This window comes from Amphibalanus amphitrite, unplaced genomic scaffold, assembly GCF_019059575.1.
Source record: "Amphibalanus amphitrite isolate SeventyFive unplaced genomic scaffold, NRLGWU_Aamphi_draft 000492F_arrow, whole genome shotgun sequence".
Taxonomy (NCBI): domain Eukaryota; kingdom Metazoa; phylum Arthropoda; class Thecostraca; order Balanomorpha; family Balanidae; genus Amphibalanus; species Amphibalanus amphitrite.
In genome coordinates this window covers 285402-308093 of record NW_024881986.1, presented here as the reverse complement: position 1 = coordinate 308093, position 22692 = coordinate 285402, and the positions used below count along the sequence as shown (strand labels likewise).

The 22692-nt window shown below is 47.2% G+C and overlaps 1 protein-coding gene and 1 long non-coding RNA gene across 2 annotated transcripts in view; one reads left to right on the top strand and one right to left on the bottom strand.

The window, feature by feature from the left end:
• LOC122392584 overlaps positions 1 to 11106 on the bottom strand; it is a 31477-nt gene extending 20371 nt beyond the window's left edge. The window contains exons 1-3 of the mRNA XM_043387637.1: positions 11087 to 11106; positions 1140 to 1447; positions 562 to 782 (exon numbers count right to left, since the gene is read on the bottom strand). Coding sequence (XP_043243572.1) covers positions 562 to 782; positions 1140 to 1447 — 529 coding nt within the window. The 5' untranslated portion in view covers positions 11087 to 11106. The remainder of the gene's footprint in view (positions 1 to 561; positions 783 to 1139; positions 1448 to 11086) is intronic.
• On the top strand, positions 4526 to 6437 carry LOC122392586. Its single transcript, XR_006258546.1, has 3 exons — positions 4526 to 4811; positions 5053 to 5187; positions 5879 to 6437. It is a non-coding gene; the product is annotated as an uncharacterized LOC122392586 (long non-coding RNA).
• Positions 11107 to 22692: the final 11586 nt, after the last annotated feature.

Below are 22692 nucleotides of genomic sequence, written 5' to 3'. Positions count from 1 at the left end.
AGTATATTCGTGGCCATTGGGGCGACGTAAGAAAAGAAGAAAACAACTGGCCCCAAGAACTTTAAATTATCAGTTAGCATGCACCTTTTCCTTGATGTGTAGATAATTGACCATTAATTGTAAGAGAACATTGCATTTAAAATTTTCCATTTATGCTTTTTTCATCGTATGCACAATATGTTCTTTTACTAAGCTAGAAACACTAATTAGAAATAGTTCCCGCATCATCGTCAAGAACAATAGGGAATGCTTGAAGTAAATACAATAATCTAAACGGTTTTGTAATCTATGTGGAGACACTTCTAAAATTGCCAGTAGAAATACTGAAGGAAAAAGTTCAACTTTTTCACAAGACTGATGTCTATAAACCTATTCAACGTGTGACAATTCAGCCGGTATATATTTCGTCGCCTACAGCCCAGCTTTCCCTAGTGACCGATAGAGGCGCTGCTATCGATGTCCGCCCGTGCCGCCTAACGTGGCTAAGGAAACACACCACATACATCGACTCGGATAATAGTTATTGTGACATACGACCTCGCCAGTCGCCAGGACACTCACCCCGTCTGGCGCGGAACATATCCCTACAGTCCATCTTGCTCATCACCATCTTCAGCAGCTCGGTGTCCAGGTGGTAGATGTTGGCCTCGCGAGCCGCAGGCGGCCTACGCTTACCAGACGCCGGCCCCGCCTCCTCCGTAGTTGGGGTGACGTCACAACTGGTGGTGGCGTCACACTTGTCACAGGTGTCGGCCTTCAGTGAGGCCACCTCTTCGCCGTCACTGTGGTGAAATGACGTCAGAGTGAAGTAGTAAGACGTCATCTAAGGTCAGTCATAAGGCGATAATTTCGAGATGTCTTCATTTTACCGAGACAGCACCGTATCATGGGCCCACGTAGGTAAGCCCATCCAGTGTCTTACAGACAAACTGTATACACAACCGGGTTGGTTCTTACAGACAAAATGCCCACACAACCAGGTTGACTCTTACAAACTGTCTACACAACCGGGTTGACTATTACCGACAAACTGTCTACACACACCAAGTGTCATCCCTTGCAGCCAAAGGCGGCTGCCTCTAATGTTTACCCTTATATTTGCCCCCCCCAGTGCCACCCCTGCTGCCTCTCAGTCTCACCTCTGGGGACGGTCGGATGGCGCCGCTCGCCGGCGGACCTCCTGCCGCAGCTCCTCCACGACGACCTGGCGAGTGGTGCGCTCCTCGAGGACAGCCTGCCGCAGGCGGACCACCTCTTCACGTAGATGGACCACCTCCTGACGCAGTGTGGCGTTGTCTCCCTTCAGTGTGGTCACTTCTCCCTTCAGTGTGGCGTTGTCTCCCTTCAGTACGGCGTTGTCTCCCTTCAGTGTGGCCACTTCTCCCTTCAAACCAGCCATCTCTTCACGAAGAGCAGCCAGCTCTCCGCACAGATCTTCTAAGTCCATCTGGAACACAAATGATAAGTAGGTACAGTCCACAGCAGAAGTAATGTGGGGTTTCAGTCATGGGTATGTTCTGCTTCTGAAGCTTAGGAACGATTTACCAGACTACAATAAAACTTTGAATGTAGCTTATATGTATTGTCACCCTTGCAGCTGCAACTTTAGCTACTGACATCTTCTTTTCGATCACTTCGCATTAAAGGTAGTGTGCCAGCTTTCTTGGACCATATGGAGTTAATGACCCGGATAAGGAGAACCGGATTTTTAGAACTTATCCATACCTTCAAAACTTATGGAAACGTCTTAAATTCTTCAAATTTTGAGTACCCCAGTGCGAAATTCGCCCCGACGGGTTGTCGGTCGTACCCCAACCACATTTCACACCACTATGAACAATAAATGCACACACTAAAATCGCTATTACCGATAGGCTCATCCAATCAAGTTTCGATAAACCCGTTCATCATCATCTCCTGCGGTTTCGAACACGCCTGTTAGGTGGCTTCTGATGCTCGTCGAGGTCGGAATTTCCAAATACGCGTGGTGCGTCGGGCCGCGCGCTCTGACTTCGGCCAAGAAAAATGCGTCAGCTGATCATTGTCATTTCTGCCACTTGCGTGTGGTGTAATGGGGTCATAACTTAACCCTCGCATGTGTAGGGGGGGTCGGATGGACCCCCCCCATGGTTTTTCGCGAATAACTCGCGTAAAAAGCGGCCGATCGCGACGAAACTTTCAGTACTTTCGCATTGATCAATTTTACACCTACCCTGAAAATTTCATGACCCTGACCCAAATGACCTTTGACCTGTGACCTCTTTTCCGAGACCATGTTTGGCCGGAATCGCGATTTCGCGTATATGTCGGCTCGCACTAGCCGCGTGTTTGCAAGCTTTTCGTGGTTTCAAACGTTCAAACATGTGATTTGATGTTACTCCCGTGTGTGTCAAGGTCACCTGAAGGTCAGGTCAGGTCATTGACCTTTGGTGACCTCGGGTGACCTCGGGTCACTTTTTCGAGTTTTACATGTTTCTAGGCTAGTTTTTGGAGCTGAATTCGAATTTAGCAACCATTTGAACATTTACGAAGTAGTTTTGGTGACTTCGTAACATGTTACGAAGCTGTCAGAGGCGGTTGACACGTACTACGAATACCCGTCACGACGCCTACTGGTTGACCTGACCTGACCTGACCCGACCTGGTCTAAATGCTTCAAGACATCATCTGTGATCAAAACTAACACGATATTCGTGATCAGCACCCCGAAAAACCCCTTAGCAGCCACACTTTACGACTTTCTAACAGGTCCCGATTTTCCCGACTTTGGGTCATTGACCTGACCTGGAAGGTCAACCAATGACCTAGGACCTTAAAATTGGGTATCATCGGCTTCCTCTCGGCACGGGCAACACGCTCGTTTTTTCCGCGAAGCTCTAGCTCGATCAGGGGCCAAACGGCAAGGGGGGGTCCAACCGACCCCCCCCCCCCCTACACATTAGAAGCTGGCAAACGCCGCACACATGCGAGGGTTAAGAGACGGCTGTTTCATATCAATTATTTTACATAAAATCATATTTCAAACCACAAATTAATGTTCGACAGCCAAATTTAAGAAACAATACCAATACAGGCTTACAGTTTAAGGCTCGACATTGTGTTGCCTACGATTAGACAGCTGATAACTCATTCCCGTACGTCGTATGGTCGTAACACTATAATGACCTTTGCTTATTGTCACAAGTGCGCCGCATTCGCGATTGTTGCCCGACGCCTGTTTGCAGGTGAGCCCACTACAGTTGTTATACATATCTAAAAACCGATAAACTTTTAGGCGAAAAAGGCACTATTCCAGGCCCATTTTTGATTTTTTTTGCGATATTAGGTAAAAACAGAAGCTTCTTACCCAGCCAGCAATTCGGTTGGGGAAAGTGCGGGGACAGTGTTGGGGAAAGCTTGGGGAGAACGTACAATTCCCCTATCGGATCGGGGAACGGTCTGTGTTCCCCATCCCTTCCCCGACTGTATCGGTAATATGTTCAAAAGACATGGGGAAATCACACCGATCCCCGTACGGGGAAAGAGCAGCATTCCCCAATCAAACCCCACTGTTGGGGTTCGGTCGGGTAAAAGATCAGATTCCCCGTACGGGGAAGGGTGCGTTATCCCCGACCCATTTTCAAGAACAGTTTGATTGGGGAAAAGTAGGGGAACTGTTGAAATTCCCCGCTCGGGATTTTACACTTAATCCCCAGACGAATCCCAACCGCCAGTAGGACGTCTTGAGATCGACTTCCAGCATGTAATATTCAATAAAGAAAAATTGAATCTTGGTAATGTTAAAAGCAGTCTAAGGAGCAGTTCTAGAGCTATAGGCTCATGCATCGATTGAAGGGAGATATAATAAATAAAAAATATAACGATATAACGATTTTTATAATCGTTTTCATGACAGGTGATCTGGCGAATGCATCAAACAGTGACCAAATTTGCACCAAATCTCCTTTTCATATCTTCATATCATATAGGTACCTATTTATTTCAGTGTTTTAATCGAAAATAATGTCTGATAATTTTATCAAATCGGCACCGTATCTGGACCAAATGTCTACCAATTGTGTACCAGTTACCTATCATGAAAACGGTTATTCGCAGACATTTGATTGTAGACATTGGATCTATGTAATTTTCGACCTAAAAGAGAGGAAAAGCCGTCTTGGTTTACGGGGCCTGCTAAGCCGTGTGGATGAGGACACGCATACGCCATTACTTTGAACGAACGTTGGTGCCCTTATTTCATGAGGTAAAAACAACTTTGACAACTTTCAGGATCTATGTTTCTTCTCGCACTGCTGTGGCATAAACATTACGTTTTCTTTCTTCTGTCATCACTCATCGCATTGAAATTGCAAAAGCATTAAAATTTCAACAACACACTGCTTACGACTTAGAAGTGTCGCCTCAACGCAGCGAGGGGAGGGGAGGGAGGGGTAGCGACGGCCGGCCGCCGTCGCGTCGGTTCCGTCCGCACATCTGGTTGAGGGGCGTCTCCTGTCGCCATCTGTCATCGTGAATGGGGCCGTGCTGACGCGTCAGACGGGACGAACGGGGGAAGTCGGTCCAGAGTCACTGCGCCGCGCGGTTGTGTGAGCAAGCCGTGGGCTAGGTACCGCTCCAGGTCAGACAATGGTTGGCACTGAAGAGTGCGGTGACACTACAGAGCTGTGAACGAAGACGGTGAACGGCGAGATGTGGTGACCGCTTGACTGACCTGTGCCCAAAGTCGTGATCTACCGCTGGGGTCAGTGCGTGAGAAGCTGGACTCGGCAACAACGGAGGACGCAGATCGACGAGGAAGATATGCTGTGTTGGTAATGAACTAAAGCACTTAATTGTAACGAATCATGATAGATATAAAATGACGATGATACTAACTCAAATTTATTGTAAAAGACAAAGCTTCCGATACACACAATATCTTGATCACTGTCTAGGGTATGCAGAATATGACGTAAAAATGACTGAGGTCATCAACCTCCGTCTGAGATTATCCTTAAATTGCCCGGACAATATAATGTCATCAGCCTAATGCTTTATCTGCTTCTGTTCTAGAGGGACGTCTGCCGGTTACGACCGGAAGGCTTCCGACGGTCTTGGCAGAACCCACAACAGCAGTATGAACCCGGCGTGGAGTTAATGCGTAATTGCTCGCATGAGCAACCGAAGAGCGACTTCCAGGCGAAGCTGGTAAGCAGTTTATGGGGGTGGGGGTTAGCTTAGAGCTGTTGAACAACCTGTCCTTCACCCAAGTCTAAAGGCTGAGACACACTCTTTCTACAGCCAGAAAATCTCATGCGAGAGCCCATTAATTAAATACATGAAATCACGATCGCTTACATATTTATACAGGGATGTGCGAACGATTGACGCGATTGTAATAAATACATGTATTTGAATAGGCTTTCGCATTCCATTTTTTTTTTTTTGTCTTCGGAAAGAGCCTGTTTCAGCAGCTCTACTAGACAGCTCTGTTTGTGAAAGGAACTTCATTGCTATCTTGATAAACTAGCAACCGATTTTAATTGTCAAACGGCGTTCATTTATCTGTCAAGTGCTTTCGCGAGGAACTTCGTAAGGCGTAATATAGACGTAAAACATTTATTACCTAATGACTTTCCTGGAATGAGAAATGTTTAGAAGTACAAATTTAATTATTGAATTTTTATTTCCTCTTTTAATTAACTATTCAAAGTATATCACATTCATTTTTAAGCACTTTTCGTGGGAAAAAGCTATAAATAAGTGTAATTTCATAAGATGGCATTCAACATGTTTTAGCGTAAGCTGAAGTTTCCATAAAAGGACATTTCATGTAGTAGCTAGCTGTAAAACCTGATTGATATACCTACAAGTGCACATTTTTTGTTTTTGTCCACAGCCGCAGAATTCCTGGAGATGCGCTGGGACATGGATCATAGCAAGGTGGCTCTCAGCGGCAGCTGACCGCTGAGATGTGTCTGAAACAGCCAGAAGGAAGACTCGAGTTGTGGATCCAGGGCACTACTGAACGGAAGGCCGGACCAGCTGTAGGGAGACTACAGAAAAGCCTTCGTTCTCAATCTGCTGAACAGACTCCTACTGCAGAGGATCAACTGGGGTTCGACGTGTTAGAACTGGGGTTAGACCGGTTACCAGTGCTCGTGTTCGTCACCTGTTGTTTGTCACTGCTGCGCTGCTGCTGTAATGTTTGCCACCTGCTAAGCGTTCACAATGTATTTTAAGTGAATAATAACTTTTTTAGTGTTTGTCTTGATTTGTAACGAGTATATCAATTATCAAGCATGTTAACCTTTCATCAAATGAAGGACTCCACATAAAAATAGTATAGGCTGTGGTAGTACAGACACATACCATGCTTGGCCGACTGTTGTGTATTGATCTAGTCGTTGAAGCGTCCTGAAAGTCTGGAAATAAACAGGCATGGCCAAATGGATTGGATCTAATTATTTTCCTGTGTGGTTTTATCGTTTCTCTATTGCGGGGAAACAAGTGGACAATTTTGTTTGTATGTAAACAAGTATGTTTATACAAATATTTGTATGTTTACAGACAAAATAAATAGTCATTGTCAATTTTAATGGGACCCGATTTGTTTCCCAGTGCGGTTTATTACTGGCTTCTCCGTACGGGAAAAAAAGCAGACAAGGCAGTAGGGCCATTGCCAAGTCGGGGAACGGCCGGGGCTCGCGCGGGGAAAAGGTCTGGGAACGTTAGGGGAAAATCACGGTTTCCCCGATCGGGGAAGGTCTCCAGCAAGTATAAACCCGTATAGCCGGGTGGCGGAATGTGCGGGGCTCGCACAGGATCTTCTTGGGGAAAATGTTCGATAACCCCGTACGGGGAACCGACCTTAACAACGGGTTTTAACCATAGTCGGCGCGGGGGTAGCCTGGGGGACGTTTGGGGAACGCTTGGGCAGTTATACCGTTTCCCCGTACGAATCCCGCACAAAGTTCCCCGTACAAAGTGTCTCAAATCCCAAGCGAACGCTCCGTTTTCCCCAAGAGAACGGTTGGGGTTTCCCCGAGCCTGCCCCAAGCTCGCCATAGGCCTTCCCCGTACGGGGAAAGCTCCGATTTGCTGGCTGGGTATCCTAGGAAAAATAAAACGGGAAATCTTTCAAAGGTGGCACACTACCTTTAACCCGGCAGTTGCTGGGGTATTTCACTACCCACCGTTTGCTGGGGGGGGGGGCGTTAAACGCCCCCAGCCGATAACTCGAGAACCAATAGGCGCAGCGAAACGCACGAGGCGGCAAACAAAAGAACGCGACAAGACGCTTCAGATGAGTACTTTAAAGTTGAATTTTGAGGTCACAGGTCGGGTCAAGGTCAGGTCAAACACCTGAAATCGGGCTTTCAGTAGCATGGACTTCAGGACTTCGCAATGGGCGCCTCTCGTCATAAACTCTGTCAAAACGGTGCACAATCCATCATATAAGGCCTACAAGAGTGTCTGCTCCATGTAGGGGTCAGTCAAGCATAGGTCAGGCCTCAGGGTCAAGGTCAGGTCAACCGGGTAGGCAAATATCCATGAAAATCAAAACTGATATTCGCAGCCTGTGACAAATGTTTTAACCCGTGACCTGGTGGGGGGGGCTATTTTTTGCCCCCCCCCCCCTCTAGACTTTTCGATATATCTCCAGAACCGCTGCGCCGATCGTCACCAAACTTTCAGTACCCTCCCGGACATCAATTTTACACATTGTGACCAAAAATTTTTCGAAAGGCTATGATAGGTTGGCCGGAAATGACGTCAGAGTGACGTCATGTTCTGCCGTTTTCGACCCAAAAAAGGGTTTCGCGGGAAGAGCTGTCAGGCCTATAGCTTTGCAAATACGGAAAAATGATAAAGACATAAAAGCTGTAGAATCAACAGGGCTACAAAACTGCTATCTCGGATTTTTGAATTTTTTGGATTTGGACCCCCAAAAATCAAAAAATAATTGTTTTGGATATAATAATCGAAAAATCCAAAAAGTTTTTTGAATTTCGCAAAAACCGGAATATATGTGATAGTAATTACTGCCTTCCATCTACATACCAAATTTGAGATTGATACCTCTTTTTTTGGCGAAGTTATAGCGAAAAAACTGTTCAAAATTGATGACGTCAAATTTTTAAACTCAATTTGTAGCAATTCTAGACCCCGTAGCGCAAAACAAAGACCACCATTAGACTCCCCGTGACGAGCTGCATCGAATCAATACCCATTTTATGCAAAAATATCAACTTTAAAATTTGACCTTTTTTGGCCTAACCTTGACCTGACCTTGACCTGACCTTCACCAGAAAGTGACCTAAGCCGTACCTGATAGTCTTATAACCAACACCATTGAGTTGGAAATGAAAAATTGGCCATAAAACATGCATCACACAACCTTAGTAAAGTTGGGCTCATGTGACCTGACCTGTGACCCTTGGTGACCTGACCTGTGACCTGACCTGGTATTGTCAGTGACCTCTAATAGCAACATATCTACTAGGCAACTGACGCCCTATCGCTGATTATCGACAAAATGCGTTTTCCTCGGTGTTATAGCGCATTCCTTAGCAGACCCGTGAACGGTGAAACAGTTCATCTTTGACCTGACCTGTGACGTCATCGGTGACCCTGAGGTCAATGAAATTTGGTTTTCCTCGACAAATTTGACAGGCTTTTCGAACGCCGTTTGAATTTTGCGGATCCGTCCAGTAGTTTCGGAGATACGAGGGGGGGCAAAAAATAGCCCCCCCCCCCACCAGGTCGCGTTATAAACAGACCCCACCAGGGCGCGGGTTAAGGGTAATTTGGGGCGTAGAACACGATGGTGACATTCATTTTATCATATGTGTACGTGTTTGGCTCAAAAAGTTCAATTTAAGAAATGCATGTATCATGGTCGTGAAGTAGTCACGTGAAATTGCCAAGATTCAGTTCAAGATTTTGGAAAATGCGGAACGATAATCAATAATCGAAGATAGCCATTTGATTGTTCATGGTATTGGCAGTCTAATGGCGTTTACGGCATGTCTGTATGTCTATTCTGTGATTTTATATGATTTTTTGAACATATGCCGTTTTTGGTCGAAAACTCAAAAATGATGACGTCACTAAAACCTCGATATCTCAAAAATTTTTCCGAAAGATTTTTTTTGAAACTTTGTCAAAATACACTTCAATTAATTCCCTACAGGTACGCAAAATTTGGCGCGCCTGCGGCGCGCCGTTTTTATGCTATGGCCCGGCAAAAAAGTGGGGGCGTTTAATGCCCCCCCCCCCAGCAACTCGCGGGACAATCGCCAGTCAAAGCCAACCGTTGAGATTGGTAAAACCCTACATTACTTTAGCGGTGGGCTGTACCTATCCTAGGCTTCCAGATAATCAGAAGAAAGAGACAATGACAAACAAATCATCTGTAATCTGTGAAACTAATTACACCTTTTTTGCATTTGAATTCAACCATTCGCCATAACTCTTTGAGTAGCCATTTCGACAATCGGCATTGAGCACAACTATTCCGGCGTTGCGTGTTTCATTTCGGCCATTTAGCAAAACAGATTGAACACTGAAATGAGCGATCTACAAAAACAAAACAGTTTGACACTTCTCCAGACTTCGTCATTGAGCGAGCCAGCTTCGAGCTCGGCATATGACGAATAGTTTCGACCATTGACGATTTGTTTTTGCACAATGTTGAGCCATCCGCTCAATGTCGAGTTGTAGAGGAGGACCACCGGATAGTTTTGCACAATGGTGTTTATTTGTGACCAACCGCCCATTTGTAGCGCCACCTTTATGGCGAATGTGTACAAATGTTTTGTCTAATATGTATAGTCAAAAGCTAACGCAAAAAGGTGCAGTACTTCTTGAAAGCATTGGTGTGAGTTCCGCTACGCGGGGACCCGAAAAAAACTACTCTGTTGATGTTGATGACCATAGAAGCGATGTCGTGACCTGTATCATACACGAATCGTACCTACGCTAACGGTAGTGCCTATTATCTACGGCGTAAACTACTCTTGCATGAAATTAGGCATCGCCACAGCCTAACAGCTGGGCTAAAACAGCTAGCTAGGAGACCGGCCAAAGGTCGTGCTGTCTTAGCTCTCCGTTGACCCCGTCCACCGCCTCAGGCGGATACCGGCGCCGCTGGGGCTCACCTATCGGGCGATCATTGCTCTGTCTCAGTATACCCCGTCACTTTACAGATAACTTGTCACACAGATAACAGATAACAGTCATAACAGACGCCGACGGTGAACGACTTAAACGCTTCAAATTGCTGAAAATTAGGTAGAGTATAAATAAAAAAGCAGATTTTCTTTACCACCAATCTTATATCTTCATCATCCCCTATACGGGTTCCCATAGCATACCTATCTATGCAACAGGAAAATATAGCCGTTTGGCTGTGACGTGCCTCGACTAGATACCTACAAAGTGCCGAGTCGATATGTTTTTCTTTCTCGGACACCCGGCTGTTCCATATATCCAAAGATTACCTGTACAGCGATTTCCAGTCAACAAGACTCCTCCGCGTCCCAGATCTCCCGGCTCTCTACTTCTCTCGAGTTAACTAATTTATTAATTACTATTATAAGCTAATGATCCTGACTCAGCGGACCTCTGACCACATACCTTCTTCTCGATATTTTTTCAGCCTAGTATTGCGATTCGGCACACGGTGTATATAACGAAAATAATACGTGCGTTTTTCTTACTTTTCGGTATCAGAAACAAGCTGACACGTCAACGTGAAATGCTACATCGTGGAATCATATGCATGGATGTGTGTATGAAGGCCATTGCCTGAATATGACTTCAATTGACTTATAAGTTTTACAGCTTTTGAATGTAGTTTCGGTGCCGATGCAGCATGTTATGCAGATCTGTCAATGGCAGTGAACAGGTAAACACGATAGCGGGGTGACGCCTACTAGTTGACCTGACCTGACCCGACCTTCCCCTCCCCAAATGCATCGTTTAAAACTGAGTTGATAGTAGCGAATGCCTTATCATTATGAAAATGACTTATGCTTAAAAACATGCTGAATGTAATGTCTCGCGAGGTCTCAGCAGATTGCCCCTCTCCAGGTCACTATACCTTGTCTCGGTAGGTCACACGGGGTCGGTGGACCGCCCCTCTCCAGGTCACTATACCTTGCCTCGGTGGGTCACACATGGGGTCAGAAGATCGCTCCTCTCCGGGCCACTATATCTTGTCTCGGTGGGTCACTCGGGGTCAATATATCGCTCCCCTCCAGGTCACTATACCTTGTCTCAGTAGTCACATGGGGTCAATATTGTGACGTTGGAAGTAGGGTCTTCGTCCGACGGCCGAAGAGTCGCTGTGCAGGTGAGCTCCCGATTCTCTCTGTCGGGGTGTTGCGCCAGTCCAGAAGTGCGAGATATGGATCGCGGCTATCTTCCTGAGCTTTGATCATCAGACTTTTCAGTATTTTGACAGCACTCTCTGCTTTTCCATTCGACTGTGGATAGCCTGGCGAGCTGGTGACGTGTTTAAACTCATACAGCTGAGAAAAGGATTTGAACTCTGCAGAGTTGAACGGAGGACCATTGTCACTCATTACCTTGTCAGGAATTCCGTGCCTTGCCATTTGAATCTTGAGTAGTCTCACGATATCACTTGCCCTCTTGCTGATGAGGCGATCAACTTCGATGAAGTCAGAGTAAGCATCTACTGTTACTAGGTATGAGTGTCCTTGAAAATCCATTAAGTCACATGCTATGTTCTGCCACGGCCGTTCCGGTACTTCATGTGACTTCAACGTTTCTTTTCTTTGTTTGCTCCCGTGGGCCATGCATGTTGTGCACTTTGATATGTAGTTTTCGAGGTCTTGGTTCATCCCTGGCCAGAAAATGGCTTCTCGTGCTCTCCTGAGGCAGCCTTGAAGTCCTATATGAGAGGAGTGCACGCGTTCTTTGAGTTTCTGCTTCGCTGCCTCTGGAATGCAGAGCCTATCTCCTTTGAGAACGAATCCGTCTCTCATCGTCAGTTCATCCTTGACATTATAATACTGCCTTAGATGTCCAGGCACTCTGTTCTTGTCAGCAGGCCATCCCTGTTTGATCATCAGCTGGACGTCTTGCAGCGTCTTATCCTTCCATGGTGTGTCAAAAGTGGAAATAGCCGGTGCGCCGTCTGGCAACCCGGCAGCCCGCCGCCATAGGGAAATTCATGCTTTTTGTCGCTTTTTCGCTCCCTATGAGTCACTTGATCTAATTAGAGCTTAACTAGGAACGAGGCGGGTCACTTGGACGTATTCGGGAGCCGAATACGGTGTTTTGGAGCAAATACCTGGGAAACCCTACCCGCCCAATGCGAGTTTTTAAGAGTCTACATGCCCAAATTAACGTTGAGCGCGGCCGTTTTCGGTCGGTTTTCCCCGACCTTGTGGCGAAATCGCCTTATTTATTCAACCAGGGTGGGCTAATTCGCTTAACTAGGAATGAGGCGTTGAAGAGAATTATTCAAGGAATAGAGCTGTGCAAAAATATTTTTTGTATTGTTAAAACTGTATCCGCCCTTGAACGATAAATATTGTTGACCTATCAGAAACACATCACCTGGAATGCGTTTGGACTTGGCTGGATCTAATATTAGCGAGTATCTGCCAATGCAGTTTCTTGGCTTACATAGTACGCACACAAGCATGCATACTTCCTGTCCTTGGTTATACCTCACTTGAATGAAAATTTTGTTATAATAACTATTTCAAGCAGTTAACAGGTTTTAGTGCAGTGCCAATTCGGAACCGTTCAGCGCCGCCAGTCTCCCAGGCGGCGCGTAACGGCTGCCGCCGGCGGCCGCCGCGCCGCCGCTCTGGCAGGGTGTTTGATTTCATATCTCTGTTGCTAGAAAAGTTGTGGACCGATTTACTTGATTCTTGCATGAAAAGATCCGCCATTCAATTCTTAGCAGATAACGAAAATTTGACGTCAATTGCACGATCCACTGCCCATATTGTGGTACTGCCATCTATTGACAAGGCTGGCGAACTAAAGCCGGGCGGCTATTTCCACTTTTGACACACCATGGAAGTGGCTTCTACAATCAGCTCTTTCGTCATCTTTGAGACAGGAAGCCACCCGATGATGTCCACGTCTCTCACTTCAAATTCATCAGCCGAAGCAGTCTCTCTGACGTGGCACACATGTTCAGTGGGTGCGTCAGACTCGGTTGACTCTTCATGCGCGCGGCTCAATGTATCCGCGAGATACATTTCTTGGCCTTTCTTGTACACCACTTGGAACTGAAATTTCTGTAGTCCCAGCATCATTCTCTGTAGTCTCTTTGGTGCTTTTATCAGCTCTTTCTTGAGTATAGCCTCTAACGGCTTGTGATCCGATTCCACCGTGACTTCTTTCCCTTGAGTGTACCGCTCGAACTTGTTGAGACCGTATACTATCGCCAGCATCTCCTTCTCTATCTGTGCATAGTTTTTCTCTGTCTCAGTCAACGATCTCGACGCATACGCCACAGGCTGCTCGTTTTGCATGAGGCACGCGCCTAATCCATGGTGTGACGCGTCTACCTGTACTACAACATCTTCGTTTACATTGTAGTACTTGAGGACAGGGTCACGCGTGATGATCTGTTTGATTTCTGCCAGGGCACGTCCATGGACATTTTCTTCGTAGATGAAGAGATTTTCCTTCTTTAGAAGGGCTCTCAACGGGGCAGATACTTCAGCTAAGCGCGGTGAGAACCTTTGCAGATAGTTGACCAGACCAAGAATGCGCTGAACACCTTTTCGGTCCACTGGTGGAGGCATGTTGGTCACTGCACTGATCTTTTCCGGATCCGCTTTTAGGCCGTCTGCTGTGAACATGTGGCCCATATATTTGACCTCGCTCTGTCTCAGTTTCAGTTTTTCGAAGTTCAGCTTTATTCCGACTTTTCTGCAGCGTTCCAGGAGGCAGATCAGCTTCTGATCGTGGTCTTTTGTCGCTTCCTCACTGGTTGGTCCGACTCCATACACTAATATGTCGTCTGCGATGGGACGGACGCCATCAAGTCCCTCCAGAGCAAGATTCAACCTCCTCTGGAACTCTTCAGATGCTAGGCAGATGCCAAATGGCAGACGTTTCCAGCGGAACCGGCCCCACGGTGTCCCAAAGGTGGTCAGATAGCTGCTCTCCTCGTCTAGTTCCACGTGCCAATAACCGCTCTTGGCATCACATACCGTGAATACTTTGGCCTTTGTCAGCTCCGGTAAGATGTCTTCGATAGTTGGCAGAGGAAAGTGGTTGCGTTTTATCACTCGATTGAGTGGCTTCGGGTCTATGCAGATTCGTATTCCCTTGTTTGGCTTCTGCACCGCCACCATGCTCGAGATCCACTCTGTGGGCTCTGAGACGGGCTCAATAATCCCATCGCGTTCCATCCGTTCTAGCTCGGCTTTAACTTCTTCTTTCAGTGGTTCAGGGACAGGCCTCGTTGGTAACTGCTCTGACGGTTTAGTTTCGTCTGTTTGGATGTGCAGTTTTCCAGGCAGTCTGCCGATGCCTGTGAAGACGTCCTGGTATCTAGCATGTAGATCTTCTTTTGACTTTGGAATTCCATCTTCTTTTGATTGTGGAGCCTTGTTCTCTTCCTGTGATTCCAGCGTTAAGATATTTTCTGTCCTCACGCTGATGAGGTGCATTTCCTGCAGCGTTTTTGATGCAATCAAGGGACTGAAGTCTTCACGCACGACGATGAACTCCACATTGTAGTTCAAGCCGTTCCTGGGGTTCATGACGTCCATCTTCACCTTTCCCACGGGCTTGGTGATGCTCTTGTTGAACATCACCAGTTCAGTGGTGCACGGTCTCAGTTTGCTCATCTTTTGATCACGACATGCCTTTTTGTACACATGTTGAGGTATGATGTTGGCTGTTGCACCGGTGTCCAGTTGAAACTTTTGTAGATGGTCGTTTTCCAGCAGCAGATGAGCGAAGATCTTGCCAGACACAGATCTATCTGAGATAGCCCCTACATCTAGGGACAGCACGCTTTCTGTTCCGCGACTCGTTTGCTTTTCAGTTTCGGCGAGTTCGACTGGTGCGGTCATATGCACTTCAGCCTGGTGACATCTGGAGGAGAAATGATTTTTCCGGCCGCAAGCTTGGCATGTTTGGCCCCATGCAGGACACAGCTCTTTTTTGAACATGTGTTCGCGGCCACAGAATTTGCATCTCCCATGGCGAGTACTTTGTGCTCGCTGAGACCGTCTTGGATCCGGCACCGTTGCTCGCTCCTCCTTGTATCGGAAGTCCCTCCTTTGTGTCTGAAGCTTGTGCACCTCCGCACCCTCTCGATTTGTCATACTGTTCATTTGTTTTTGGGTAGCTTCATGTGCCTTCACAACCGCGGTAGCTTTGGCCAATGTCAGATCTGGTTCTTGGAGCAGGCGTCGCCGAACCGACTCATCTGGGATCCCCAATACTATCCTGTCTCGGATCAGGCTTTCTTCCAGATCTCTATAGTTGCACGACTTCGCTAGTTTTCTCAGCTCGGCCACATATAAATCGATACTCTCACTGCTTTCCTGATTACGCAGGTTGAACTTGTATCGTTCGAATGTCTCATTTGTTTTCCCGATGCAGAATTCTTCGAACTTTTGCAGAACCACGTCGACCTTCTTCTGTTCTCCCTCATCTGGACACAGTCCATCGAGAACGTTCAACGCTTCTGATCCCAGACATGTGAGCAAGGTAGCTGCTTGAACCTCCGCCGTTTTCTCATTCAGTCCTGTTGCGATGCTATAATTATTCCATTGGCGTCGCCATGTCTTCCATGTTGCAGTCAGCGCCTCTGTATCTGTCAGTGACAACGGCGGCGGAATGGGGAATCCGACAAACCCGTTACTTGCCATTCTTGCACAGTGAATAGGTAGTAAGATACTCAAAGCTCACAGTACCTATTGTCTGAACATTACGTTAATATTATTCTTAGCGTGAGAGCTGGGTTACGCCCACTTCTGACACCATGTTTCAACGAGAGTGTTACGGATAGTGCCGGGACGTATCGCCGCAACAGGCGGCACCTTCGTCTCTTCTCACCTGGAGAGATCTGTAGTCACCCGGCAGCTGGATCATCTGACGATGATTACCTGTACATACCAGTGCCCCACATGGGCACTCGGGAGGAGCGGCCGACCCAGCCACCTCCTCTGAGCCGGTCTACATATCAGCTGAGGAGCAGGTCAAGGCTACCTTAAAGGGACACTCCCACCTTAACATTAGTTTTGAGTTGAGATAGCCAAATTGGTGGCCATGGCCTGCAAATACCGGTTTGGGCACTCACAACATCGAAAAATGCTTTAATTCGAAGATATGGAATTTCAAACTTGCAGTTTTCGGATTCTAAGGGGCTAATGCATTGGAATGCCCCCTTAGAATTTGTGACGTCAGCGGAGATCTAACGATTTTTAAATCTTAGACTAAAACCATCGTTAACACGTGGTGGTATACGCTGCTTTGCGCGCAACGTCTGCCGCTAAGGCTGCCAAATTATTGCTTCCAAATAAAGTCGCTAGTAACAGGGGAGATCCCAAAAAGTAAACAAAAGTAAAAGCCTAATATCTTGAAAACCAGTGAATATTTTTCGGTGAAATTTGGTAGATATTCGTTTTCGCTCTTTCTGAACCAAGGGACATCACTTTCATGCCAATTCATTAACTTTTTTGAAGGTGGGAGGGTCCCTTTAATGCCAGAGGAGGGAAGATGTGGCTTGTCTAGGCTCATGTGACGTGGCTAAGCTCATTGACGCAATTATTAAGAAAAAGCAGCAGACAACCACCCAGCTCCCAAGAGAGGGACTATTCTTCTGAATCGTTTCTGTGCCTACAGAAGGGGAGGTCAGATCCTCCTCAATGTCCTCGGAGGAAGGAGGATGTGACGTTGGCTGACTTATATTATTGGAAGCGAGTGTACATAGTGTAACACGTTACATACTTGTCACGTGCATTAAATGGAAAATTATTAGTGCATGATTGGGGGGACAAGAACGAGAGTGTTACAGAATACATACTTTGGAATAATGAGTTAGTGAAAGTATTATAAGCATGAAACAAATATATCGCTCCTCTCTAGGCCACTATACCTTATCTCGGTAGGTCACACGAGGTCAATATATCGCTCCTCTCCAGGTCGCACTGTCCGACGCCCGGGGCCTCAATGTCAGTGCTGTCCCTACCGATACCCTGTACGGGGCTCGTGACATTGCTGTAGCCGATACGGTATCTCTGCACCGATAAGGTATCAGTGGACCGACTGGGACGAGCATGAATACTTCAATTGATGGCAGTGGCGGATCCAGCGGCACGTTTGGGGTGGGGCAACTCATTGGAAATGGGGGCACTCAAGGCCGTGGAGCAGGGGGGGGGGGAGGGCGACACTATAGCCCTCGCCCGTATAGGGGGGGGGGTCGAACGGACCCCCCCCATGGTTTTTCGCAAATAACTCGCGTAAAAAGCGGCCGATCGCGACGAAACTTTCAGTACCCTCGCGTTCATCAATTTTACACCTACCCTGAAAATTTCATGACCCTGACCCAAATGACCTTTGACCTGTGACCTACTTTTCGAGACCATGTTTGGCCGGAATCGCGATTCGGCGTAAGTCGGCTAGCATTAGCCGCGCGTTTGCAGTCTTTTCGTGGTTTCAAGCGTTCAAACATGTGATATGATGTTGCCCCCATGCATGAGGGTGGGTGTCAAGGTCACCTGAAGGTCAGGTAGGTCAGGTCATTGACCTTTGATGACCTCGGTTCACTTTTTCGAGTTTTACATGATTCTAGACCAGTTTTTGGAGCTGAATTCGAATTTAGCAACCATATGAACATTTACGAAGTAGTTTTGGTGCCTTCGTAACATGTTACGAAGCTGTTAGAGGCGGTTGCCACCTACTACGAATACCCTTACTGGTTGACCTGACCTGACCTGACCCGACCTGGCCTAAATGCATGACAACATCATCTGTGATTAAAACTAACATGATATTCGTGATCAGCACCCCGAAAAACCCCATAGCAGCCACACTTTACGACGTTCTAACAGGTCCAGATTTTCCCGACTTTTGGGTCATTGACCTGACCTGCAAGGTCAACCAATGACCTAGGACCTTATAATTGGGTATCATCGGCTTCCTCTCGTCACGGGCAACACGCTCGTTTTTTCCGCGAAACTCTAGCTCGATCAGGGGCGAAACGGCAAGGGGGGGGGGTCCAACGGACCCCCCCCCCCCCCCTTATACGTTCGCGGCTGGAAAAACACCAATACGGGCGAGGGATAGTTCTGGTAGTCAACTGATAGTCATCACTTGACCGCTGACCACCACGACCGTCCAAATTTGGAGCACCACACAAAATTCCTAAATGTATACATAACCAAGAGCTTCAACTTCAAAAAGGTGCTCATCAACTATCAAGACAAGTTCATCAAAATTGAAAGACCTTGACGCTATATACAATAAGCCAGAGAGCAGAATTCATTCCTTTTTTTGGCTCACTTCTACTTGCAAAAGTGAGATGCACGTACCGAATATATGCGCTATATGCGGAGCATCACCATTCTTGTCGAATATTGTCTTAAAACAATGCATAATTTCAAAGGTCAATGGTCGGACCACGAACGTTTTCAGGTAAGGGTATTGATTAGAACTGAGTGATAAACGTTACGTCACTACTCACCACTTTTTAGAGGTGAGTACTTAGTTGAGAAAACAACCGAAAGGCCCTATTGGACACTTCCCCTCTATGTGATAGGGCAACTGGCGGTATCCAGCCTTCTAAAAGTGATAATGGCCCGCACTGGCGGTATCCAGCCTTCAGCAAAATAATAATGGCCACTGGCGGTATCCAGCCTTCTAAAAGTGATAATGGCCACTGTCGGTATGTAGCCTTCTAAAAGTGATAATGGCTACTGGGGGTATCCAGCCTTCAGTAAAATAATAGTGGCCACTGGCGGTATGTAACATTCTAAAAGTGATAATGGCCACTGGGGGTATCCAGCCTACAGTAAAATAATAGCGGCAACTGGCGGTATGCAGCCTTCTAAAAGTGATAATGGCCACTGGGGGTATCCAGTCTTCAGTAAAATAATAGTGGCCACTGGCGGTATCCAGCCTTCTAAAATAATAGTGTCCACTGGCGGTATGTATCCTTCTAAAAGAAATAACGACCACCGGCTGTATCGCACCGCTGGATACTAGACCGTGTCCTGTATCCACCAGTCGATGGTATGGTGTCACGGATCCGTACCCGTGCTGTGTCCATACAGCTGTAATATATCTAATACACACTGTACAGTCTACAGTTGACGGCAGAACGATGCACCGTTTCTCAGCGGGCAATCAGCTGCCTGGAGTGGTAGGCTGTGCCGCAGCGCACGGGCTGGGTGACACATTGATCACCATAGACACACTTATTGTGTGATATTCAGCACAGCCTAACGGCTCAGTCAACTGAAGTGCTGGGCTGGTGGTGTTGGTAAAAAGTATGATTTGCCCGTCCCCTGAGGGATACGTTTCCTGGAAATTACCTGATTTTTCTTTTTACTGATAACTCTCTGGGTTTGGCTTAATTTTCACGGAAAACTTATATTAGGCAGCCTGAAATTACACACACTTTTTATGAGGCATCCTGACATCAGAGCTCCACGTCACTTCAAGTAGGTGACTTATTTACATCACAACTTCGTATGACATTATGGAATGGTATGTTCAAAGCATTGCATAATGGTCAGAAGCCTTACAATCCCTTTGACTAGTTACCGTCACGAAATGACAGCACTACATAGTGGCGCTGGGAAATCCAGTACCATTTGTGTATTGAACGTCTGAACCACTGTGTATTTCAATCGCCATCAGCCCATGATATCCCATGAGCGACACCGAACCGAACATATCCGGTCCAAATGAACCACAGCCGACCGGACCACCGACGGTCCGACACAGTGACGGGCGAGGTCCGATATCGCCCGGACCGGCCACCCTCACAGCTAGCTACAACCACTCTGGTCCAAACTGAAACTACAACACAACAGCACAGCGGTGTGAGCCAGCGTGACGTCACGTCACAACACACGTGACGTCAACAGGGCGGTACCTCCGGCACGGTGACAACAGTTTACCGACGGCTGGACAGTGGCCCCGACGGTGATACATCTCGGATACTGAATATACCTACTGTCTATCAAAGCAGTGTCAACAAACGTAGCAATCTGTGCTCAAATGATCAAGCATTTAGGTGGCCACTCAACCCAAACCAGCCTGGCATGGCGGTAAAGCACCCACGGACCTGAGCCGATGGGACTGGGCGACTCAAAGCACTTCTGGATATGAAGGTCTAGACGTGCATTGTGTACAGAACAGCGCTGCCGACGCACAGTGGGCCAGGCGCATCAAAAAAGCGGAATTAAGTCGAAAATCAACTTCTGTGAAATTCCTGTAACCCGGCACCGCCTGGGCTATTTCCGTACCCACGACAGCCTGGGGGGGGGGGGTCGGATCCGACCCCCCCCCCTGTTATCTCGAGAACCAATGGTCGTATCGAGCCCCGCGAGGCGGCGTTCGAAAGGTCTCTACGAGACCTTCTCAAAGCACTCTTAAGATTTTAAGATTGAGGTCAACTTTCGGGTCAAGGTCAGGTCAAAGGTCAAATTCAGGGGTTTTGCATGATTAGGCTTACGGACAGCGGAATCGATAGCTGCTGCTCGAAACTCACCAAAAATGACCTCAAAGGCCTAGTGAAAGTACCATGTGCGTATAAGGGTCATACTAAGTACGGGTCAAGGTCAGGTCAGGTCACGAAAGGTCACGGTTTTCAATTTCTGCTACATGGGCGTGCGACCAGACTTGTGACAGCTCAAGAAAAAAGTGAGCTCGCTCAGCTCAACTCCGTTTTATCCGCTCCCGCTCAGCTCCCGCTCAGTTTAACACGGCTCAGCTCAGCTCACGCTCCGCTCAAACCGGCTGTGCTCCGCTCACGCTCAGCTCAGCTCAGCTCAGTTTCCGCTCAGCTCAGCTCAGTTTCCGCTCAGCTCAGCTCAGCTCAGTTTCCGCTCAGCTCAGCTCAGCTCAGCTTCCGCTCAGCTCAGCTCAGCTCAGTTTCCGCTCAGCTCAGCTCAGCTCAGTTTCCGCTCAGCTCAGCTCAGTTTCCGCTCAGCTCAGCTCAGTTTCCGCTCAGCTCAGCTCAGCTCAGTTCCCGTTCAGCTCAGCTCAGTTTCCGCTCAATTCAGCTTAGCTCAGTTTCCGCTCAGTTAAATTCACGCTTAGATCGCTCAGTCGTTCTTTTTAAATCGGACATGCTTAACCCTCGCCCGTATAGGGGGGGGGGGGGTCGAACGGACCCCCCTGTTTTTCGCGAATAACTCGCGTAAAAAGCGGCCGATCGCGACGAAACTTTCAGTACCCTCGCGATAATCAATTTTACACCTATCCTGAAAATTTCATGACCCTGACCCTAATGACCTTTGACCTGTGACCTACTTTTCGAGACCATGTTTGGCCGGAATCGCGATTCGGCGTATGTCGGCTCGCATTAGCCGCGCGTTAGCAGTCTTTTTGTGGTTTCAAGTGTTCAAACATGGCATATGATGTTGCTCCCATGCATTAGCCCGCGCCCTGCTGGGGGTCCTGGATTTCCACGCCCTGCTGGGGGGGGGGTGTTTGAACACCCCCCCTTCTAACTCGGCTCCTGGGCCACGTAGCGATACGCGGAAGGCGGCGTTCGAAAGAGCGTCAAAAATAATGCGGAAATCACTTCGGTCAATTTTTTGGTCAGGTCAAAGGTCAGGTCACCAGAGGTCATTGAAGGCAAAATTTCGCCGATTTCCAGGTCGAATGTCGACAATTTCCAAGAAGCCAACGCATAACTTGGGAACCAATAGAACTACAGCGCCGCGGAAAAGCGCATTCGATAGCCCTATTAACGCCCTTTCTGAGTAATTTTCTCAGATTTGACCTAACGTCAACGGTTTTGCCTGCAGGGGGCAAAAACTGCAAAAATAGCCGATTTTTTCGGAAACAGTTTTTTCTGCAATAACTTTTGACCCAAGCCTTGTACGAGCTTACTTTTACCGGCATCGTGTTCCTCTCGTCAAGACGCATCGAATGAACTATAACTTGACCTTGAAAGGTCAACTTGAAAATTTGACCTCAGGTCAAGGTCATGACCTGACCGGAAAGGGTCATGTTGCATATCAGTCGATCCGTATCGTCGAGCTGAACACATCTAAGGCGTTTTCATCGCTCTAGCATGCCTCTATCAAAAGTTATTTGCGAAAAACTGTTAGATACCATTCGTGACCTAAGATGACCTCAGGGCATAAACAGGGGTCACGGACACCATTTTCATGTTCAGTGTGTCTAAACCACTTGTAATTCAGTGTTTGGGAGTGTTTATAATGTCTTTCGTCCAAAAGAGGCGCATTTCAATTTTCTCCCATTGACTTATAATGGGGAGGTCGCAAAATTGACCTGACCTTAGGTCATCGATATCAAAATTCTGAGATATACATTTTGTACATGCTATTGCTCTTAGCAATCGCTGAAAGTTTCAAAGCGATCGGTCACTCGGTGTAGCTATGACAGACATTGAAACTTTTTATGAGGTGAGGTCACTTCAAGTGACCTGGTGACCTGACCTTGAATGACCTTGGTCTGAAATTTTCACAACATGTGTAGAATTGATGTATGATAAGG